This window comes from Notolepis coatsorum (genome assembly GCF_963971535.1).
Source record: "Notolepis coatsorum genome assembly, chromosome: 4".
Taxonomy (NCBI): domain Eukaryota; kingdom Metazoa; phylum Chordata; class Actinopteri; order Aulopiformes; family Paralepididae; genus Notolepis; species Notolepis coatsorum.
This window is the reverse complement of record NC_140168.1, coordinates 32,448,384-32,470,743: the sequence shown is the minus strand read 5'-3', so window position 1 is coordinate 32,470,743 and position 22,360 is coordinate 32,448,384. Positions and strand designations below refer to the sequence as shown.

Here is a 22,360-nt window from a genome sequence, read left to right as displayed (position 1 = left end):
AAATGGGCCATGAGTGAAACTCCATATGTGTATGTATTTGTAAGGGAAAGGTGTTTGACAGGTTTTTGAGTGTAAAACAGCCAGAGGGTTATCGATATGGTCGTTTTTTGTATTTTTAAGGGAAGGGTGTTTGACAGGTTTTTGAGTGTAAAACAGCCAGAGGGTTATCGATACGGTTCTCACGCACCCCTAAAAAAAAACGAAATCCACGCTAACCCGTAAAGCTTGAAAAGTGTGCACGAGTCAAACCTCCCGGTCCGCGGCCGGGGCGCAGGGACGTGTTTTCAAACGGTCTCATCGACCGCGTTGCTCAGCTTCTCCCCTCTTGCTGCTGAATATTTCAGCTAGTAGCACATGTGCTCCGTGCAAAAAAAATTAAAAGAACAACAACATGTCGCCCTAGAGCCCTTATGGCCGTGTAGGAAGGCTCTTAACGGCTGAGAGATAGAACATGGCCTATATAGACGGGGAGGACAATACGGACGAGCAACTCAATACGCATTTTATTTGGTCGTTTTTGGTGTGACATTGACGGACAGGCAATTGTGGTAGAAAAAAAAGAAAAAAAGAAAGGTGGAATAAAATACAATGGGATATAAACTAAATGCACATAGCAGCACAATAGAATATAATATAATTATACAATTTTAAAAGGAATAGGCCAGGGCTCTACAACTGTGCACAATGTTGTCAAGTACAGTATATACACTAATTAGAATATTTAGCAGACACGGATAGACTGACAGATTAACACCACCAGACCAATAGATGGAAACAGAAGAAGAGAGCGAGAGAGAGTGAGTGAGTGAGTAAAGTGTATTCGTATAGCACCTTTCAAGGTGCATCGCGGAATTAAAAGCAATTAAAAACAGACCAACACGGTAGCGAACGGTTATCAAGTAAGAGCGGATTGAAACAAAAAACGACGACTCTCTGAAAACGGAACAGAAAGACACGGCCACACAATGAGAGAGAGGGAGACCAGATGGAAACATGCACGGTAGTGGAATAGAAGGGAGTACAACCGATGTTAAAATAGAACGGCTTGCAGCATGTACCTCAGCATTGTGAGTGCTGCAGTCTTGGCCATACTGCAGTAGTAGGGGCTTGTTGCTAGGACACCAGCTACGAGTCACTTCTCTAGGAGGACGAGAGCCTGTGAGAGTTCTCTCTTTTTAAGAGCGGCAGTGGTCCAGTGCTGGCTGCTGTCCCCCCGTCTTATCGGTACACGCCGCAGCGCACAGGTACACACATTTAGTGTACACACACGTCAAATCGCATCCTAGAGGTTCAGCGTGATTCCAGGAGGACATATTATAGGGATACAAAAAGCCTCTTCAAATCTCCACACTGGCTGGCTACAGCAGAGAGGCACACACACTCGCTCACTCACTCACTCACTCACTCACTCACTCACTCACTCACTCACTCACTCACTCACTCACTCACTCACTCACTCACTCACTCACTCACTCACACTCTCTCTCTCTCTCTATCTCTCTATCTCTCTCTCTCTCTCTCTCTCTCTCTCACACACACACACACACTCACACAGTTCAGTGGTGGTAGTTTGTGTGTACAGCCGTGTTTGCAGTGCACTGTGACTGTTGTGCGTTGACTGTTTTGACTCCTTCCTCTGGCTCCAGATGTTTGACTGGATCATGCACAACAAAGGCCTGTTCCTGGCTGGTTACACAGAGATTGGCAACAACCACCCCCACGCTATGGAGCTGCAGACCCAGCACAACCACTTCGCTATGAACTGCATGGTGAGGACACACATACACACACATGCATGCATTGCACGCGCACACACGCACACACACATACATGCACACACATACATGCACTTGCTTGTGGTTGTCCATCAAAGTCTGATGATGACGTTGTTGAGAATATGAATAACTTACTCAGTGGAATGGATCCGGTTAATACGATGTATTAACTCATAATGATCAATACATACAAGATAGTCAGAGATATGGCTGAAAGGCTCTCCTCCGGCTACTAGCTAGGACACCAGGAAGTAAGAGAGAGAGACCCCTTTATAGTCAGGGGGGCGTCTCTACATTTCGTAGCCGCATTTCTGCAGACCCCTCTCTGATTGGTTGAACTCCATTTCTGCAGACCCCTCTCTGATTGGTTGAGCGAAGCCCCTCTATGATTGGTTGAGCGTCATGTGAGCGAAGCCCCTCTCTGATTGGTTTAGCTCGTCACGCGGTAAAAGGCGGATGTAATGTTATCATATCAAAAAGATAAGCAGAAATGTACTACCAGATTCGCGTATAACGTTATTTAGTTCCCGTGACTTCGCGGTTTATTCATAACGTTATGCACATTTCACAACACAGCCAGCTGTTAGAAACTGTACATTGTAACATTATATAACATAACGTTATGTTATTTCACGGTTTATTCACATAACGTTATATTGTTTACACTGTCTTTCTTCTATTATAACCCTCTCAAATCATATTCAGAAAGTATCACAGAGACTTCTATTGACCAAGGAATTAGTTATTATTTCGCGGTTTATTCACATAACGTTATATTGTTTACACTGTCTTTCTTCTATTATAACCCTCCCAAATCATATTCAGAAAGTATCGCAGAGACTTCTATTGACCAAGGAATTAGTTATTATTTCACGGTTTATTCACATAACGTTATATTGTTTACACTGTCTTTCTTCTATTATAACCCTCTCAAATCATATTCAGAAAGTATCACAGAGACTTCTATTGACCAAGGAATTAGTTATTATTTCGCGGTTTATTCACATAACGTTATATTGTTTACACTGTCTTTCTTCTATTATAACCCTCCCAAATCATATTCAGAAAGGCACACACAACATATTCCAGTTAACGGTATATTTTTTTAATGATTCGTTATGGCGTAATCAATACTTCCATGCGTATAAATTGCGTTCGCAACCTCCATGTTTTGGGGGTAGTCATCAGAAACCTCGGATCCGGGATTCGCTCCCATCCGTCGGGCAAGAACTGTGGGTTTTCAGCCTCTCTGGAGCTTAACGGAGTTTCCTCCGGAGTTTCTGGAGGAGCTTGTCACGGCTCATGCGCATGCGCACGCTCAACCAATCAGAGAGGGGCTTTGCTCAACCAATCAGAGAGGGGTCTGCAGAAATGGAGTTCAACCAATCAGAGAGGGGTCTGCAGAAATGCGGCTACGAAATGTAGAGACAAGTGTAGGTTTGGGCAAGGGGAGGGGGTAAACATTTGGGGGGGAAGGGTGAAGACCTCACTTGAGGGAGAGGACAGTGTATTAATCCTCCACAACGTCCACTTCTAACGATGAGTCCTTTGGTGGCTGTATTAGTCCTATCCTGGATCCACACGTGGTAGTGGTAACAGGAGCTGCAGGTGTATTCCTCCTGAGTCTCCTCTCCTGTCTCCTGGCCGTCCTCCTCCATCATACGGGTCCCATCCAGGTCAGCAGCAGCATCCTCCAGGGCCTCGGGTCCGATTCCGCACCTCCTCAATGTGGTCTTCAGCTGGTCTTTAAAACGCTTCTTCTGCCCGCCAGCAGAGCGTCGACCATGTTGTAGTTGGCCATATAGCACTCTGCGAGGCAGCCGGGTTGAGGCACACACACACACACACACACACACACACACACACACACACACACACAGCGGGAGGTAATGAACATGTACACACATGAGCCGTCAAATCTGTGCCCTGTGCTGTATAATCATGTAGTTAATGCATTTAGCACCGACCTCTACTAGTGTGTGTGTGTGTGTGTGGGGGGGGGGGGGGGGGGCGGGGGAGCACCAGGGTATTAGATAAGTGTATTCTTCCATCCACAGCCTGGCTTACATAATGATTATGAAACTGTGGGGAATAGGAATCAGTCTACCAGCTGGAACTGGCTGCTTCTCACTGGAGATGAGATCACATGCAACACAATAAGATCAACATCAGCACCACAATCAATGCCCCCCCCCCTCTCTCTCTCTCTCCCCCCCCCCCCCCTCTCTCTCTCTCTCGTTCTCTCTCTCTCTTTCCATCTCTCGTTCTCTCGTTCTCCATCTCTATCTTGTTCCCTCTCTCTCCATCTCTCTCATTCCCCCCCTCTCTCTTTCTCTCTCCATCTCTCTATCTCCCCCTCTCTCTATCTCTATCTTGTTCCATCTCTCTCGTCGTCCCCCTCTCTCGCCCCCTCACTCGCTTACTCTCTCTCTCTCTCTCTCTCTCTCTCTCTCTCTCTCTCCCTCTCTCCCTCTCTCTCTCTTTCTCTTTCTCTCAGAATGTGTACGTGAACATCAACCGGATCATGTCTGTGGGGAACCGCCTGTTGGAGTCCGGCCACTATGCCTCCCAGCAGATAAAGCAGATCTCAGGTCAGCTGGAGCAGGAGTGGAAGGCCTTCGCTGCAGCCCTGGATGAACGCAGCACATTGCTGGAGATGTCTCACGCCTTCCACCAGAAATGTGACCAGGTGGGTAGTTGGGTGTGTGCGTGTGCGTGCGTGCTTGTATACAGACATGCACTTGTTTGGTTCTTCTTAGAGGTGGTCAGGCACTGTGCTTAGGGTTCCCCTTTCCTTAATAGGGCCCCCAAACAGATTGTTATTATATTTTCTTTTTAAAAGATAAGATTTTTAGCTGCAACCAGCAGCTCTATAACTCACGCTATCTTGGAGAACCCCAGCTAGCCAAGCTGTGTTTTATTGCCCATATTTATTGTAACATACTGATAGGGCCTTCATCTGCACCTTTGATTACACTGTTTATTTTTCTCATATTCTTATATTCAGAGTTAATTATATTGTTTATACTGCTTATTTTTATCTTTACTATACTTTTATTGCCTATATTTATGTCTTCTATTCTATTACTGCCCATACCTTTACCGCCCCTCCCCATGCTGCTATGACGGCCCAATTTCCCCAAGGGGATCGATAAAGGAATATCTTATATTATGTTAATAATAATAATATAATAATAGATTGGATTTTAAGAGAGAAGCGCCTTTCTCAGACTCAAGGACACTGTACAAGGAAAATGATTGGTGGGTCCACAAAAGTGTCCCCACCCTCTAGCTGAAACTGTGTGTGTGTGTGTGTGTGCATGCATGTGCGTGTGTGTGAATGCACGTGCGTGCGCAGTCACAGCTATTGCATTTTTTATTAATTTTTTTTTTATCTCTGTACGACTGCGAAAGTAGTAATGGAATTATCTTACCAAGACCCTCTTAGTTCTTTCAATTGTCGTAGGGAGGTCAGTCAGCCGCTCAAAACGTAAATCATCAAGTCAAACATAATTTTCAAAATGTGGAAACGGCTGTAATGTTCTCGTGTGGAAGGCAAAGTAATTTTTTTGCCTATGGCCCTTAACCCTTTCACTGCCACGGTAACCGTCGGTAGTGTGATAGTAAAGGGTTAACCTTCTGTAGTGTGGCAGTGAAAGGGTTAACCGGCTGTTGTGTGGCAGTGAAAGGCTTAACCGTCTGTGTATTGTCGCAGTGAAAGGGTTAACCGTTTGGTAGTGCGGCAGTCAAAGTCATATATTCTGAATAGGACTGTCAGTTTATCGCGTTAATTAGATTAATTAATTACACAGCAAATTATCGCGTTATGAAAATTAACTAAAAATTTATTACAAAAAAAAAGATTTTTTTTTTTTTTTAATAACATTTTTTTTTATCTCATTCATTCCATAAGAACGTAGAATACACATTACAGACTTTTTTTTATATAGTCCATTTGCATGTTCTTGGTATCTGATTCTAGGGACATCTATGGATCTCAGGGAATGTATTCCCAGTGTCCGAAATACTGTGTCTGTTACTAGGCTTGAGTAAATTGTAATGAACCAAATGAGAATATCAATAAAACATTTTTTTTATCTTTGACTGTGAATAACACTATGCTCAAATTGACCAGACCTGAAAAATCTAAGCAAATTAATAGATGGAAGATGATTAAACAGAAGGTTTTGTAGATACAGTACTGAATTCTGCCATCCGGACACATGCAATTTGAAATATGATTATAGAATATAGAATATCAGGCATAAAATGGTTATGCGATTAAAATGCGATTAATTAGATTAATTAATTACAAATCCTGTAATTAATTAGATTAATTTTTTTAATCGCCTGACAGCACTAATTCTGAACATCTTGGATTAGCCGAGGGGGACTCGTCTCCGTCTCGTCTTGGGACATTCTCGTCTTCTTTACGCCACACGGCTTCCCGAGACCAAGCCAACGCGAGGACGATGTGAAAAGCACGAGATGCCTCTATATGCAAAATACTGACATAATTTTGAGGAAAGTGGCACCACTTATTCTATACAGGCTGAATATATTCACCGTCATTACCATACATTTCCATACATTATGCGCCGGGCGGCTAAAGAACGAGTTACCTGTGTGTTATTTCAGGCTCTGCTCATTAGCTCTCTTATCATTAGCGGATGATGTAAACAACGCATGCAGTCAACTAGGAAGGAATTACAAACGGGGGAAACATTGGATGATCTTGACTTTTCCGACCCGGAAATATATGGTCGGGTTTTAATTATAAACGGGCTGTTTTCCAGGGATTTCGCCCCCTGTCCTCCCTCCCTCCCTAGACCTCGCTTCCTCTCTTCGTGCCATTCATCCATAACTTAATGCAGTCGCCGTGGGGACCAGAGTTCAAAGGGGAGGGGGCGAGGAGGAGGGCGGAGCTGTATGAAGTCCTTCCCTCTGTTGTTTAGTTTCTTTTGAACCGAGCTCATTTAGTATTCTTTGTTTTCACCCCTTGTCCCCGGAGGAGGAGGGCGTCTCGGGCTCGTTAATCAAGGCCCCTTATTTTCTACTTGCAACACTGTTTGACGAACAATGTTACTGACCCTTAGAGTTGTACCTTTCCTGCTGACTTGTTGTACAGAACTCAGTGTTTCCCACAGGATTTTCAGAGACTATGGGGGGTGAACCTCCGACCCTCTAGGGGGGTCCGGGGGCATGCTCCCCCGAAACTATATATTTTTTTTGTACATTTTAAAGTTAAATGCATCAATCTGGTGCACTTTGAGAGCAAAATAAAGAGGCTAGATCTATGATGAACTTTGTGCTCAAAACACAAAATCGACTAGAGCATACATTTGAGCCATCAAAGAAATTAAGCAAAAGTGGTTACCTGTGTTGAACTGGTTTATTTTTTCGAAAATAAAAAAAATATAGTCGATTACTATTACGACTACTACCACTGCCAATACTACTGATACATCCCTATTGGCAAACTTTATATTTAAAAAAAATAGTAAAAAAAAAAAAAAAATTGGTTCATTATACAACTGTGGTGGGACTAATTAGACTGTGGGGGGCCGCCACAGTCTAGGTAATTAATGGGAAAACCCTCAACTTGTAAGTGGCTTTGGATAAAAGCGTTGGCTAAATGTATTGGAATCTTATTACCCCTCTTACCTCCCGTCGTACTTGACGCGACAGAAGTGATAACACGCACGCCGCTTGTCTTTTGTGTGCGTCTCTCTCTCTCGACCAGTACATGAGTAACGTGGACTCGTGGTGCAAGGCGTGCGGCGAGGTGGACTTGCCCTCCGAACTGCAGGACCTGGAAGACGCTATACACCACCACCAAGGCCTGTACGAACACATCACCGCCGCCTACTCCGAGGTAACGCGCTCGTGTCCTGATTCCTATGTACATAAAGTTTGCACCGCATGCTAGATATTGTAGACTTTCGCACCCGGGTCAAAAGTGGTCAGCGTGTTTGTTTGTGACATGTTCGTTCACCGGAAATTTAAACAGCCACGCCGGAAATGTCTCAGAGCACAGGATTGTGGTATAGAAAGGATCACAGGAGCAACTATCGGTTCTATACTTAAAGGTGCTGTAAGTGGTGTTTTTTTGTTTAAATAAGTTACATAGCTCTACATTCCTCCCTACACTCCCGCCTACCTCCGGTCAATGGTCTCTAACTACACACCCTCAAGACCTCTACGCTCTGCATCTTCTGGCCGTCTCAGACCCACTCCTATACGAGCTCCGGGAGGGTCATCAAAGAGAAGTCGCCTATTCTCAGTCCTTGCCCCACAATGGTGGAATGAACTACTTACCCCAGTTAGGACAGCCGAAACACGTCCAATCTTTCGCCGTCGACTAAAGACGCACTCATTATCTGAATTAAAAAAAAGAAAAAAATATCTAACCCTAACTAACCTTACTGTCATGCACTTGTCCTAATAAACTAACCTACACTGTAGCGCTCAACACTTTGATGAACATTGTTGCTCAGCTGATAGAGTTGTGCCCTTCCTGATGGCTTGTCGTACAGAACTTGTAAGTTGCTTTGGATAAAAGCGTCAGCTAAATGACTAAATGTAAATGTAAATGTACATTCCGACAGCTATCACTGAGTGTCTGGTCCGTAACGTGGGTCTCCCAGTCGCTCCCGCTCTGCAGTGAACAGAAAATACATTTTCTGGTAGCCCGTTCCCACTTTATCCAATCAGGAGAGATAGACCGGAGCGGAGCGGCAGAGCTTGCGGCATTATGTAGGCGTAATCGCAGATGATTTTCATTCGAAGCTTAGCTCACCTGGCAGCGCTGCGGTCCTGCGGTCCGTTGGTTACAAGTTCGAATCCCTTCATTTTTTTTACGTGTATTCTTTCGCCGGTTAATGTTAGGCATGGTTAAGGTTATGGTTAGGCATGGTTAAGGTTAAGGTTAAGGTTAGGCATTGTTTCGGAGTTGGTTAAGGTTAGAAGGGTTAAGTTTAGGCGCTGTTAAGGAGCTGGTTAAGGTTAGAGTTTGTCTTAGAGAATGGCAATATTCTTTCTATGGTTAAGGTTAAGGTTAGGCATGGTTAAGGTTAAGGTTAAGGTTAGTCATTGTTTCGGAGTTGGTTAAGGTTAGAAGGGTTAAGTTTAGGCGCTGTTAAGGAGCTGGTTAAGGTTAGAGTTTGTCTTAGAGAATGGCAATAGACAGCCTATTTCCGCACTGCCGCTCTCTCGCGCTGCCGCGGTCACATGGTCACATTGTCACATTCTTGCACTCTTCCGCTGGCAATAAGCTACACGCAAATGGGACGCAGCCTCGTCCGTCTTCGGTGTCAAACGGGCCGTGAGCTAAAAACCCTTTTTTTCTGAATCCCCGTCCCTCCAGGTGAGCCAGGACGGCAAGGCCTTATTGGACAAGCTGCAGCGACCTCTGACCCCCGGCGGCGCCGATTCGCTGACGGCGTCGGCCAACTACTCCAAGGCGGTGCACCACGTGCTGGACATCATCCACGAGGTGCTGCACCACCAGCGGCAGCTGGAGAACATCTGGCAACACCGCAAGGTCCGCCTGCACCAGAGGCTGCAGCTCTGTGTGTTCCAGCAGGACGTGCAACAGGTGCACACCGACACACACACACACTGACACACACACACACACACACACACACTGACACACACACACCCGCGTGGTCGTGGCAACTGTTGCCATGGCGATGGATTTAGGTCGTGTGTCCAGGTATATGCTGTTCCCCCAGTAGAGAGAGAGATAGGTGTGGAAACAAACGGAGTATTGCTCAGTAGTATAGTGTGTCATTGTTTCTCAAACTCTGGTCTGGGGACCAGTGTTGGACCCTGGAATACTGTTGGGTCAGTCTCTGAGCTGGTTCGTTAGCTCGTTGGCTAGTTTCCTTTACTTGAAGTCTTTAGACCTTTTCAGTCGCTATAGGGGAACAGCCTAGACCCGCGTCTATGTCCCCGTCAGCTGTTGATATGAGCAATCCCTGCAACAGGAAATAGACTTGAGTACATTTAGAATGTTTATGTTGTCAAGGTCCTGAGGAACACACTTGCCACGTACACCTGTTGTAGAAACAACTCATGGAAAACCTTTTTAATGAGCGTTGGGGTTCCGCTCGCATCTGACGGAGAGCGGATGCTTATGAGGCCGTCGGGAGCCATGCTCGGTAACTCACCTGACTTGGCGTTCACTAGTAGTCACTATAGGAAACCACACCCATTGACCTGGTGAATAAAACCCACCTGCAAGCGGTTAAAGTGGAACTCTCTGTGGCCTCAATCCGTCATCCAGAGTGTTCTCTCCTCAGCCTCCCTTTCATTGACCCTGTGCCAACAACACGTACTCTAGAGTAGCCTGTTGCTCTACTAGACCTGTATCTACACCTACACCAATACACCTGTGAGGTCGCTGAGCTGTTCTCGAGAAAAAGTGCCAGATATGATACATTGATATGTAAATGTAAGTACTTTACGCAGCCACACAGAATTGTCTGGGTATGTCGCACACACGCACAATTGAGGCGTTATTCGAATCACACCAAGGTCAAGTTTCAGACAGTACAAAATGCCTCTTGATGGCTGTTTGTGAAAATTATTCTTGATAGCCGTTTGTGAAAATTATTCTTGATGGCTGTTTGTCAGCCAAATCAAAGGACAGACAAACAGACAGCAACGACAGCAACGCCTTTCATTTTAGTTGCATGTAAGGCAGGAGTCTGAACACAGCAATAACAACGCTTACTGCTCCCCCGAGATAAGAATACAAACATTTCCTGCTCCCAGAGATTGAGAACTTTTGAGTACTTACTTCCTCTCCTTTTGCTTTCTTCTGATTATTACCATCAGTAGTAGTTTAACCTTAGAGCTCCCTCTTGTGGTTGGTGATTGCCAGTTACACTGTGGTTGTGGTAACTGTGTGTTTGTGTCTGTGTGTGTGTGTGTCTGTGTGTGTGCAGGTGCTGGACTGGATAGAGAACCACGGTGAGGCGTTCCTCAGTAAACACACAGGGGTGGGCAAGTCTCTCCATCGAGCCAGAGCTCTCCAGAAACGCCACGAAGACTTTGAAGAAGTGGCCCAGGTATCACATTTATCTTCCCTTTATCTCTCTCGCTCTCTCTCTCTCTGCCTCTCTCTGTCTCTCTCTCTCTCACTCTCACTCTCACTCTCTCTCTCTCTCTCTCTCTCTCTCTGCCTCTCTCTGCATCTCTCTCTCTCCTCCACACACTATTTCCTCTTGTTTATCTGTATACAGCTGTATCTGTGCACCATCTTCTCACCATATCCCGTGAGATATCCTTTGCATTATCACATTAAATATTTCACTAGCATGTAATCTCTCTCTCTCTCTCTTTCTCTCTCGCTCTTGCTCTCTCTCTCGCTCTCTCTTTCTCTCTCTCTCCCTCCCTCCCCCTAACTTCCTCTCTATCTCTCTCCCTCTCTATCTCTCTCTCTCCCTCTCTATCTCTCTCCCTCTCCCTCCCTCCCTCCCTCCAACTTCCTCTCTCTCTCTCCCCCCCCCCTCTCTCTCTCTCTCTCTCCTCTCTCCCCCTCCCCCCCCTCTCTTTCTCTCTCTCTCTCTCTCCCCCTCCCCCCTCTCTCTATCTCTCTCTCCCCCCCCTCTCTCCCTCTCTCTCTCTCTCTCCCTCTCCCCTCCCCTCTCTCTCTCCCCCCCTCTCTCTCTCTCTCTCTCTCCCTCTCCCCCCCCTCTCTCTCTATCTCTCTCCCTCTCCCCTCCCCTCTATCTCTGTCTCTCCCCCCCCCCCCCCCTCTCTCTCTCTCTCTCTCGTGGTGTAGAACACGTACACCAACGCGGACAAGCTGCTGGAGGCGGCGGAGCAGCTGGCCCAGACGGGGGAGTGCGACCCAGAGGAGATCTACCAGGCCGCTCACCAGCTGGAGGACCGCATCCAGGACTTCGTACGGCGGGTGGAGCAGCGCAAGGTCCTCCTGGACATGTCGGTCGCCTTCCACACGCACGTCAAAGAGGTAGGCTGGGGCAGGAGGGGGGTACAGGTTATAGGGGGTACATGTGGGTTGATGATATGTTTATTTGTGTAGGTGGTAGAGCGTCTGTGTGTGTCTGTTTGTCTGTGGTGATATGTTTCTTTGTGTAGGGGGTAGAGCGTGTGTAAAGTGTGTGATACTCGCTATGAAGGGTTGCCATAGAGACCCATCTATCCTGCTGTCTGTAGCGGCTACTCCCTCGTCATCAACACTCGCTCTCACCACACTGAGAAACACAACAGAGAACTGTGTTTGATGTAAAACCACATAAAGATTAAGTGACCAAACAGTTTCAGGTTTTTTTTTTTTGGTAGAACCTGTACAGTGCAGTCTGACTGTGTTTGTTGTGGTTCCTGGGGCCGACTAGCATTGATCACCTCAAAACTTTATCTGACATACCCTAGCAACAGTAACTACGGGAGGGCAAAACATGCCGAAATATTACGGTTAATTAATGTAATGAATGAAACACGGCTAAAGTAAGTCAATAGAATGATTTTCCTGTATTGTATAACCAACGTGTGTCTCTGTCTGTCTCTGTATCTCTCTGTCTCTCTGTCTCTCTCTCTCGCTGTCTCTCTCTCTCTCTCTCTCTCCCTCTCTCCCTCTCTCCTCTCTCTCTCTCTCTCTCTCTCTCTAGCTGTGGACGTGGCTGGAGGAGCTTCAGAAGGAGCTGTTGGATGATGTCTATGCTGAGTCAGTGGAGGCTGTCCAGGACCTGATCAAGCGCTTTGGGCAGCAGCAGCAGACCACCCTGCAGGTCACCGTCAACGTCATCAAGGAGGGAGAGGACCTCATCCAGCAGCTCAGGTTAGTAGCACTAAGACACACACACCCACACCTGTTTGTCCTTCTGCCTTTCCTTTTCTCCCCCTCTCTCTCCTCTCTCTTTCTCCCCCTCTCTCTCCCTGTCTCTTTCTCCCCCTCTCTCTCCCTGTCTCTTTCTCCCCCTCTCTCTCCCTGTCTCTTTCTCCCCCTCTCTCTCCCTGTCTCTTTCTCCCCCTCTCTCTCCCTGTCTCTTTCTCCCCATCGCTCTCCTCTCTTCCCTCTCCCGCTATCTCTCCTTCTATCTCTCCCCCTCCCACCTTTCTCTGTCTCTCTTTATCTCTCTCTCTCTCTCTCCGCACTTCTCTCTCTCTCTCCCCCTCCGCACATCTCTCTCTCTCTCTCACACTCACTCACTCACTCACTCACTCACTCACTCACTCACTCACTCACTCACTCACTCACTCACTCACTCACTCACTCACTGGGGGTTGATTTAAGTGGAACCCGGGCCCCATTTACCGGAGTGAGTCGTGACTTGTTTCGACAGCATCCCATAATAGTATATCCACTCTCACAGTCGGACTCATCCCATAATGACACATCAAGTATGTCCTCAATACATCAGGTACTACAAACCAGGCAGCGGGGAGACCGGGAGGGGTGATCTGACGGAAAGTAACGAGGGAAGAGAGAGAGAGAGAGATATAGAAATGAGATTATATGGAGAGAGAGATAGAAAGAAAGAAGGAGAGATGATATGGAGAGAGAGAGAGAGGGGGCTGAGAGCTGAGTAGGAGGAGGTGCAGCCGAACAGAGAATAATGAGAAGGTAAAGAAAGAGAGAAAAAAAGAAAGAGAGAGAGAGGACGGGCTGAGTAGGAGGAGGTGCAGCCGATCAGAGAAGAATGAGAAGATAAAGAGAGAGAGGGGGGGGCAGAGAGAGAACAGAGAGGTGGGGGGCAGAGAGAGAACAGAGAGAGGTGGGGGGCAGAGAGAGAGAGATGGGGGGGCAGAGAGAGGGATACAGAGAGGTGGGGGGCAGAGAGAGAGAGATGGGGGGCAGAGAGAGAGAACAGAGAGGTGGGGGGCAGAGAGAGAGAACAGAGAGGTGGGGCGCAGAGAGAGAGAGAGAGATGGGGGGGCAGAGAGAGAGAGAGAGAGAGGTGGGGGGCAGAGAGAAAGAACAGCTGGATCTGACCGCTCTGTACTAGGGCTGAGCGATATGACTATATTATATAAATATCGGGTACAGTTCATTAACAATACACTTTTTAAACGTATCGTGGATATCGTGATGTTTTGCCCTCGCGTTAGAGGCCGCCGCGGCTGAGATGAGACTTACAAGCGCAGTGCTAAATGCTTTCCTCTCCCTCTCAGTCACACACACACTTGCCCAAATTATGTCATCTACACGCACATACACGCACGCAAGCGCACACACCTAGCCAGAGACAGAGAGGCGGTGGCTCGGTGCTAGGGATGCCCCCTGAAACCCAGGAGTAAGCTCCGACGTTAACGGTACTGCAATCGGTAAGTTAGTCTATGAGCGGATTAGCTACGGAGCTAACAGAGTGTACCATCCATCTGCGACGCAACAGTGGCAGCAACAGTGGACACGGAGTAATGTTAACGTTATGTCGAGTTCATACTACACTACACGTATGAACTCGACATAACGTTAACATTACTCCGTTTCCATGAAGTGTTTAATTAGCAGCAATCTGTTGTTGAAAATGTAACGTAAACCGGAAATGGAATGAGAGGACAGGAAGCCGTCATGAAGTCGGCTTCTGGCCCTTGTAGTCATATATATTGTAGTCTTTTAGTCTTATTAACTAAAAGATTTTAACAAAATAAAAAGCAGCAGCACTATTGGATAACTGAGTCATGTTTGCTATGTATTTCTTTCTTTAGGGGAGTAGGACATTTGTTTCAGTTTTAGCATGATGTTTTATAGATGGCTAGGTTAAACACAGGTTTTTGTTTTTAAGAGGGGGGGTTTGATTTGATTTGATTGAAGTTTATTTCAAGTATGCAACACAACAAACAAACATCAAGTACAGATATAGCCTTAAGCCGTTCAAATAATAAATATATACATACATGTAAATAAATAAATAGTTACAATATGTACCGTAATCTAATCATCTAAATCTAATCTAATATATAACCTAAAAAAACAAAAGGCTAAAATGCTAAATATATAATCTAAGAATCCAATAATCTAAATCTAATATATAATATAAAAATGCTAAATGCATGAGTCTTTTGTCTTTAATGTTCGCTTGCAAACTCAAATACTGTCTTGGTAAGCCTCATAATGAATTGTTTGGGGAAAAAAGGAAAAACATTGTGATGTGTATCGTGTATCGCCGAAAGGTCAGAAAATATCGTGATATCATATTTAGGCCATATCGCCCAGCCCTACTCTGTACCCTTATTCACCAACTCTATTTATATAGAGAGAACTCAAGCCCTGTGTAACCTTTCTCTCTCTTTCTCTTTCTCTCCTCTATCCCTTGTTATATCCATCCCCTCTCTCTCTCTCCTGTATGTGCTTCTCTATCACTCTCCCTCCCTGGAGTATTGGCTCGACAGTGTGTTCTTACATAAGGCTGGTTTCATAAGAGGCACGGTTAGTAGCTAGGACCCTCCGGGAGACTACAGCCTCACCACGCACTACACTGGCACCTTGTGTGGGTGTGTGTGTTTTATGTGGGTCTCAAAATGCATCCAGTCACCATTGTGCCTGACCTCTACACAGTCTCACTTATATTTACATGTAATGTGTGTGTGTGTGTGTGTGTGCACGTTCATGTGCATACATTTGTGTGCATCTGTCATGCTGATGAATCATTGAAGCAGAGTCTACAGTATGTCCTTTACCTTTTAACCAGTGCCATTATATGATTAACTCTAACATGTGACACACTTATCCAGAGCGTATAGCAATTTGTGATATGATATGGCGGCCGTCACGGTGACCAAATGCGTCCACATTTTTATAGGATTCTATCACATTTTCATAACAATAGCGAATATAACTTACTCTGCGCCGTTTTCATTGAGGTTTCTTACAAATTAACAATGTTTAATTTGTCCTTTATATGCAGATAACATTTTAAAATCTTAAATTGTACCATTATGTTTCCCTTTAGACAACAAACATAATGCTAATGATGCACTTTTGTTAAGATAATTAGGTGACCATTCTCTGTCACTGTACTGAGGTCGCATTAATAGTTTAACGCTCCCGTGTTCAGATCGCATTTTCCTCACCTTTAATCCGGTGCTGACCTGTGAACTAAGCTGACAAAGGTCTTGAGACTTGTAGTCATTTTGTTTTGACATACCATTTTCACCTTTTAAACCAATGCTGCCATCTACTGACAACAGAAAGATCGTGTACATAACTTTAGACCCCCGTCGCCCAAAACACATTCTAGAGATTCTCACTTCTTACTGGTAACATACGTTCATATCTAATAGTCTTTAGATGACTAAATATAGATGAATACTCGTGGAATTTGATATATATACTCTAAAATAAGTATTATTTCACATCACCTACCTTTCGACGTCAAAATCCGACTGGGCTTTGAGTAAAGCCCCAGAATGCCATGCAAAATGGGGCGTGGCAGAATTTGGATAGGTTGGTTCTGAGTGGACGATAATGGCTTACGTTCCGTTAATGTCTAAAGGTTAATGTGTTTGTGTTGTTGTTGTTGTCGTCCTCCCAGGGACTCTGCCATCTCCAGCAACAAGACTCCTCACAACAGCTCCATCCACCACATCGAGAGCGTGCTGCAGCAGCTGGACGAGGCCCAGGCGCAGATGGAGGAGCTCTTCCAGGAGAGGAAGATCAAGCTGGAGCTCTTCCTGCAGCTACGCATCTTCGAGAGGGACGCCATCGACGTGAGTCACCCCCCGGGAGACCAGGCTGTGTGTGTTGGTGGGGATGGTGGTGTGTGTGTGTGTGTGTTGGTGGGGATGGTGGTGTGTCTGTGTGTGTGTTGGTGGGGATGATGGTGTGTCTGTGTGTGTTGGTGGGGATGGTGGTGTGTGTTGGTGGGGATGGCAGTGTGTGTGTGTGTGTGTGTGTGTGTTGGTGGGGTTGGTGGTGTGTCTGTGTGTGTGTTGGTGGGGATGATGGTGTGTGTTGGTGGGGATGGTGGTGTGTGTTGGTGGGGATGGCAGTGTGTGTGTGTGTGTTGGTGGGGATGGTGGTGTGTGTTGGTGGGGATGGCAGTGTGTGTGTGTGTTGGTGGGGATGGCAGTGTGTGTGTGTGTGTTGGTGGGGATGGCAGTGTGTGTGTGTGTGTGTGTTGGTGGGGATGGCAGTGTGTGTGTGTGTGTTGGTGGGGATGGTGGTGTGTGTTGGTGGGGATGGCAGTGTGTGTGTGTGTGTGTGTTGGTGGGGATGGTGGTGTGTGTGTGTGTGTGTTGGTGGGGATGGTGGTGTGTGTTGGTGGGGATGGCAGTGTGTGTGTGTGTGTGTGTGTGTTGGTGGGGATGGCGGTGTGTCTGTGTGTGTTGGTGGGGATGGTGGTGTGTGTTGGTGGGGATGGTGGTGTGTCTGTGTGTGTGTGTGTGTTGGTGGGGATGGTGGTGTGTCTGTGTGTGTGTGTGTTGGTGGGGATGGTGGTGTGTCTGTGTGTGTGTGTGTGTTTTTTTTTTTTTTTTTTTTTTTTTTTTTTTTATAACCTGCAACAGGGCAGTTTTAAAACCAGAGACAGTGGACAGACTTGTCTTTCTTGCCTGCAACTTAAAGTAATGGCTTTGCTTGTCCAAATGACAATACTGACCAAATTCAGATTTCTTTTTCTCTTGTCCATTTATTTTGTTTGCTTTCTAATTTAAAATACATTTTGAAACCGTCTGTACACAGTAGGCTATGTGTGCTAGCAGAGCTAGACTCCAGTCACGAGTCACAGTGCACATGTGCGGTGGTTTGTCCACCAAAAAAGCGCCAAAAGATCGAAAATAAACTAGCAGAGCCAGAACTGTTCAACTCCCCTGGAGCCACAGCCAGCAGAGAAGCCGGTTTACTTTAGCTTTTAAACCAGCTGCAGCCTGAGAACTGGAGTGTGAGGGGATGTAACACTAAAGATGGCGGCAATGACAAAGAATTGCTGCAAAATAAACATACATCTGTTGTTAAAAAAAAAAAAAAAAAAAAAAAAAATTATACTTATAACAATTCGATAATTATCGATATCGAGAAATAAAATAAAATTATCATATCGTTATCGCGATATGATTTTTTTCCATATCGCCCAGCCCTAGGCTGACAGCGGTTCTGTCCTGGCTGGCAGTGGCCCGCTCCAGGCTGGCAGCGGTTCTGTCCTGGCTGGCAGTGGCCCGCTCCAGAGTGGCAGCGACCCGCTCCAGGCTGGCAGTGGCCCCCTCCAGGCTGGCAGCGGTTCTGTCCTGGCTCGCAAGTTAATTGTGATTGACATGGGGGTTGCGATCATGCAATGCTTGATGCACATGCATGTTTCAATTAGATATTACAGGTGCATCTCAATACTTGATTTGCATGAATCCATGCGGCGCGGCACACAGTACATCTTGCGTATTTGTTCCCAACTACAATTGATTGTTAAATCAACTCTAAATAGGGTAAAGTGTTAACACTGCAAGATTTACTGTGCATGGAGGCAATCGATATATTCCCTGTTCTAATTTATTGGGATGCACCTGTTGTGGGAGGGACGCTTACCGTCTGTGTCGGCATCAGATCCTTCGGGGACGGGAGACTGCTGGTCCTCCACCAGTTGCCAGCATGTCTCTCCTGTGCTTGGCGATCCGGTGCTTGCAGGCCGACTTTGTGTCGACCCACTTTTTGTTGACTTCGGTGGCTGTGCGCCCTTCGCCGGATACAGCGTTCACCTCTGCGGTGATTTGGGCCCATGCCTGATTGATTGATTGGAAGGTTTATTAACAGATTGCAGAATGGGTTCAGTACAGTACAGCTCAATACATACAAAACATACCTCCCGTTTGTGGGTGCCCCTGTAGCCGGAGCTGACGCTGCTGAAAAGAACCCCCTTATAATTATCCACTCCCGATATCAGTACCTGAATTAATGAATGGAAACTTTATTAACAGATTGCAGAATTTACAATACAGTACAGCTCAATACACACAATTGTTAAGGGGATGCAGACCAGAGGAATACGTTTGTCTTGTTTACAGGTGATCCCCACCTCCATTTCAGCATTGGTGAAATTCCTACGTCGTTGCTTAGAGGCAGCTGCGCCTCTTCCTACCGTGTCAGAACGGCGCTTTGACATTTCAGCGAGGGTTTGCACACTGCCCAATTGACTGCTTTATAAGGACTGTCGGGGCGTGGTTTGTATGCAAATGAGCTGAACGGGAACGCGCTTTGGAGTTTACGACAGAACGCCATTCTCCAAGCAGATATCAGATCATATAATTTCTGCGACCGTTTCAGCCACTTAAGACATATCTCCAGCACGTTCAGGACACGGAGTGTACTTGTCATAGATTATCTCTCAGTGGTTCCAAGATAAGTCTTCCAGAATATATCTTTGAAAATTTTTCAAGAATGAGACCCAATGTTACTCAGCCTTACCTGCCAGAGTTGTTCCCTTCCTGCTGACTTGTTGTACAGAACTTGTAAGTCATTTGGATAAAAGCGTTCAGCTAAATGACAAAATGTAAATATAACTGACTTACTGCAGCTGACTCTTAAGCAATCCCATTCACAACAGTTTCCCTGTTTTTGAGAAGTAGATTCATCCAAAAGCATCGTCTCTAAACGCACACCGTGTATCGTCCCTCAGATCATCTCGGACCTGGAGTCGTGGAACGAGGAGCTGACGGGTCAGATGAGCGAGTTCGACACGGAGGACCTGACGCTGGCGGAGCAGAGGCTGCAGCACCACGCCGACAAGGCCCTGACCATGAACAACCTCACCTTCGACGTCATCCACCAGGGCCAGGAGCTGCTGCAGTACGTCAACGAGGTGCAGGCCTCAGGTCAGTACACTCTGATGTGCAACCAATGTAATAATATAGTGTGTATTAAACACCAGGCCTCAGGTCAGTACACACTGATGTGATGATGTGATAATATACAGTGTGTATTAAATACCAGGCCTCAGGTCAGTACACACTGATGTGATAATATACAGTGTGTATTAAATACCAGGCCTCAGGTCAGTACACACTGATGTGATAATATACAGTGTGTATTAAATACCAGGCCTCAGGTCAGTACACACTGATGTGATAATATACAGTGTGTATTAAATACCAGGCCTCAGGTCAGTACACACTGATGTGATAGTATACAGTGTGTATTAAATACCAGGCCTCAGGTCAGTACACACTGATGTGATAATATACAGTGTGTATTAAATACCAGGCCTCAGGTCAGTACACACTGATGTGATAATATACAGTGTGTATTAAATACCAGGCCTCAGGTCAGTACACTCTGATGTGAATACAATGTAATAATATACAGTATATATTAAATACCAGGCCTCAGGTCAGTACACTCTGATGTGAATACAATGTAATAATATACAGTATATATTAAATACCAGGCCTCAGGTCAGTACACTCTGATGTGAATACAATGTAATAATATACAGTATATATTAAATACCAGGCCTCAGGTCAGTACACTCTGATGTGAATACAATGTAATAATATACAGTATATATTAAATACCAGGCCTCAGGTCAGTACACTCTGATGTGAATACAATGTAATAATATACAGTATATATTAAATACCAGGCCTCAGGTCAGTACACTCTGATGTGAATACAATGTAATAATATACAGTATATATTAAATACCAGGCCTCAGGTCAGTACACTCTGATGTGAATACAATGTAATAATATACAGTATATATTAAATACCAGGCCTCAGGTCAGTACACTCTGATGTGAATACAATGTAATAATATACAGTATATATTAAATACCAGGCCTCAGGTCAGTACACTCTGATGTGAATACAATGTAATAATATACAGTATATATTAAATACCAGGCCTCAGGTCAGTACACTCTGATGTGAATACAATGTAATAATATACAGTATATATTAAATACCAGGCCTCAGATCAGTACACGCTGATGTGAATACAATGTACTTGTAAACAGGGTATCGGTAGTGGGAGATACCAGAAGCCATGTGTACCGTGTCACAATTATGAAAACAAAGCAACTTTATTAACACTTTAATCGCCGGAGACGGCGAAACTCGTCTTTCCCCGCCATGCTCATTCTGCCGAAGACGCCGTAACACGTCTTTGATATCAATATTTCAAAAATCTGTGATCGAAATCATATTTCTCCCCTGGGGACCTGAGATATACTGCTGAGCTCCACTCAACTCTCTAACGGTTCAAGAGCGCCATCTGGTGGCCGATCGGGGGATCGCCCAGGGGAGAAACAGGATGTAGAAGCTGGTGCTCATTTCAATTCGGTCCGATCACTCGCTATAGGTCCCGGGACTCGAGCTCGACACAATACATAGCGATCCGTTGCCAATAACTCGATAAACAACATGATTTGGACGTACCGGTATATACTATTATACAACCTGGAAATGGATTGGGTATTTCTCCATCCCATAATAGAAAAAAATTCTGTTCCACGCTCATCTGCCAACGGCGCGAGGAAGCTACGGTGAGTTTCAGCGTTATTTTCTAATGTCCTCTATACTAACTGCTCTAATGATCATATCACCCACACTAGATGAATGATATAACGTTGCCCACGGAATTATAAACGACCCCCCGCCCATCCGGTCAACATCAGATCATACGTAGTAACTTCTAGAACTACGTGCAGTTGAAATTTTTTATCTGGCACCGATCGCTATCAAACTGTATTTGATCATCAATATAATGCATTTAGGGCTATAAATCAAGTTCTGGAGAAAGCTGCAGAAAACGATAAAAACATACTTATACTTTAGACCGTATTTTAGTATGAATATGTGAATGAAAAGGTATAACGTTGCTACACCCTGAACAATAGATATAGGACATTGAATGGGCCATAATAATGTCAATTTAGCAATACAATTTAAAAAGTTATAGTCCTGCAAAGAAGGGGAACTTCTCCATAGACAAATAGAGCTGGCTAGGGATGGTAAATTATGAATTTAACCATGGCGATCAAAGTGTTAAAAAGCGACCATTGAACTTCAAAAAACCAACCTGAAAATAATGTGTATCTCCTCTTACGGAGCCACCCTGTGGAATGGGCTAGAGGATGAACAAAAATATTGTGAAAACATAAATCAATTTGATAGGTACAGAAGGGAAGAAGAGCTTAATGCTTAATTGCATATTAATAAAAAGTATGATACTGTATTGTACGTTATATCATATTCATATTACATTATATAATCATATTATAATTAATTTGTATATTATATTGAACTATATTTGCAGTATATACTACCGTAATTCCTCTAATAGTAACCCCGGCTTGTATTTGTTTCAACTGTAGCGGGTACCAGGCTTGTATTAGGAGGAGGCCTGTATAAGAGGGAGGCCTATATTTCAAATTTTCAAACGGATCATAATGAATAAATCAACATTTTGTGTCAGTTTGAACCCAGTAAAATGTACTGGGTTCATTTATTGAAACCAAGTACTGTATGAAATAGTAAACAGTGCAATTACAGGTGGTCACTGGTCATTTCAACGTTTTCAAAGTGAAATCAAGTAACTAGCTCAGTATGCAGCTCAGTATATTAGTAACCCGGCTTGTATTAGGAGGCCGGCTTATAATTGCTTAGCTCAAGAGCGCACCCGGCC

The 22,360-nt window shown here is 45.1% G+C and overlaps 1 protein-coding gene across 3 annotated transcripts in view; it reads left to right on the top strand.

Moving 5' to 3' along the window:
• LOC311227441 (triple functional domain protein) overlaps nucleotides 1–22,360 on the top strand; it is a 219,954-nt gene that overhangs the window by 125,047 nt on the left and 72,547 nt on the right. For all 3 annotated transcript variants that reach the window (XM_084313084.1, XM_084313083.1, XM_084313082.1), the window contains exons 9-17: nucleotides 1,647–1,769; nucleotides 4,273–4,464; nucleotides 7,519–7,650; nucleotides 9,142–9,372; nucleotides 10,730–10,852; nucleotides 11,569–11,760; nucleotides 12,419–12,588; nucleotides 16,286–16,460; nucleotides 19,355–19,550. In XM_084313084.1, coding sequence (XP_084169210.1) covers nucleotides 1,647–1,769; nucleotides 4,273–4,464; nucleotides 7,519–7,650; nucleotides 9,142–9,372; nucleotides 10,730–10,852; nucleotides 11,569–11,760; nucleotides 12,419–12,588; nucleotides 16,286–16,460; nucleotides 19,355–19,550 — 1,534 coding nt within the window. The remainder of the gene's footprint in view (nucleotides 1–1,646; nucleotides 1,770–4,272; nucleotides 4,465–7,518; nucleotides 7,651–9,141; nucleotides 9,373–10,729; nucleotides 10,853–11,568; nucleotides 11,761–12,418; nucleotides 12,589–16,285; nucleotides 16,461–19,354; nucleotides 19,551–22,360) is intronic.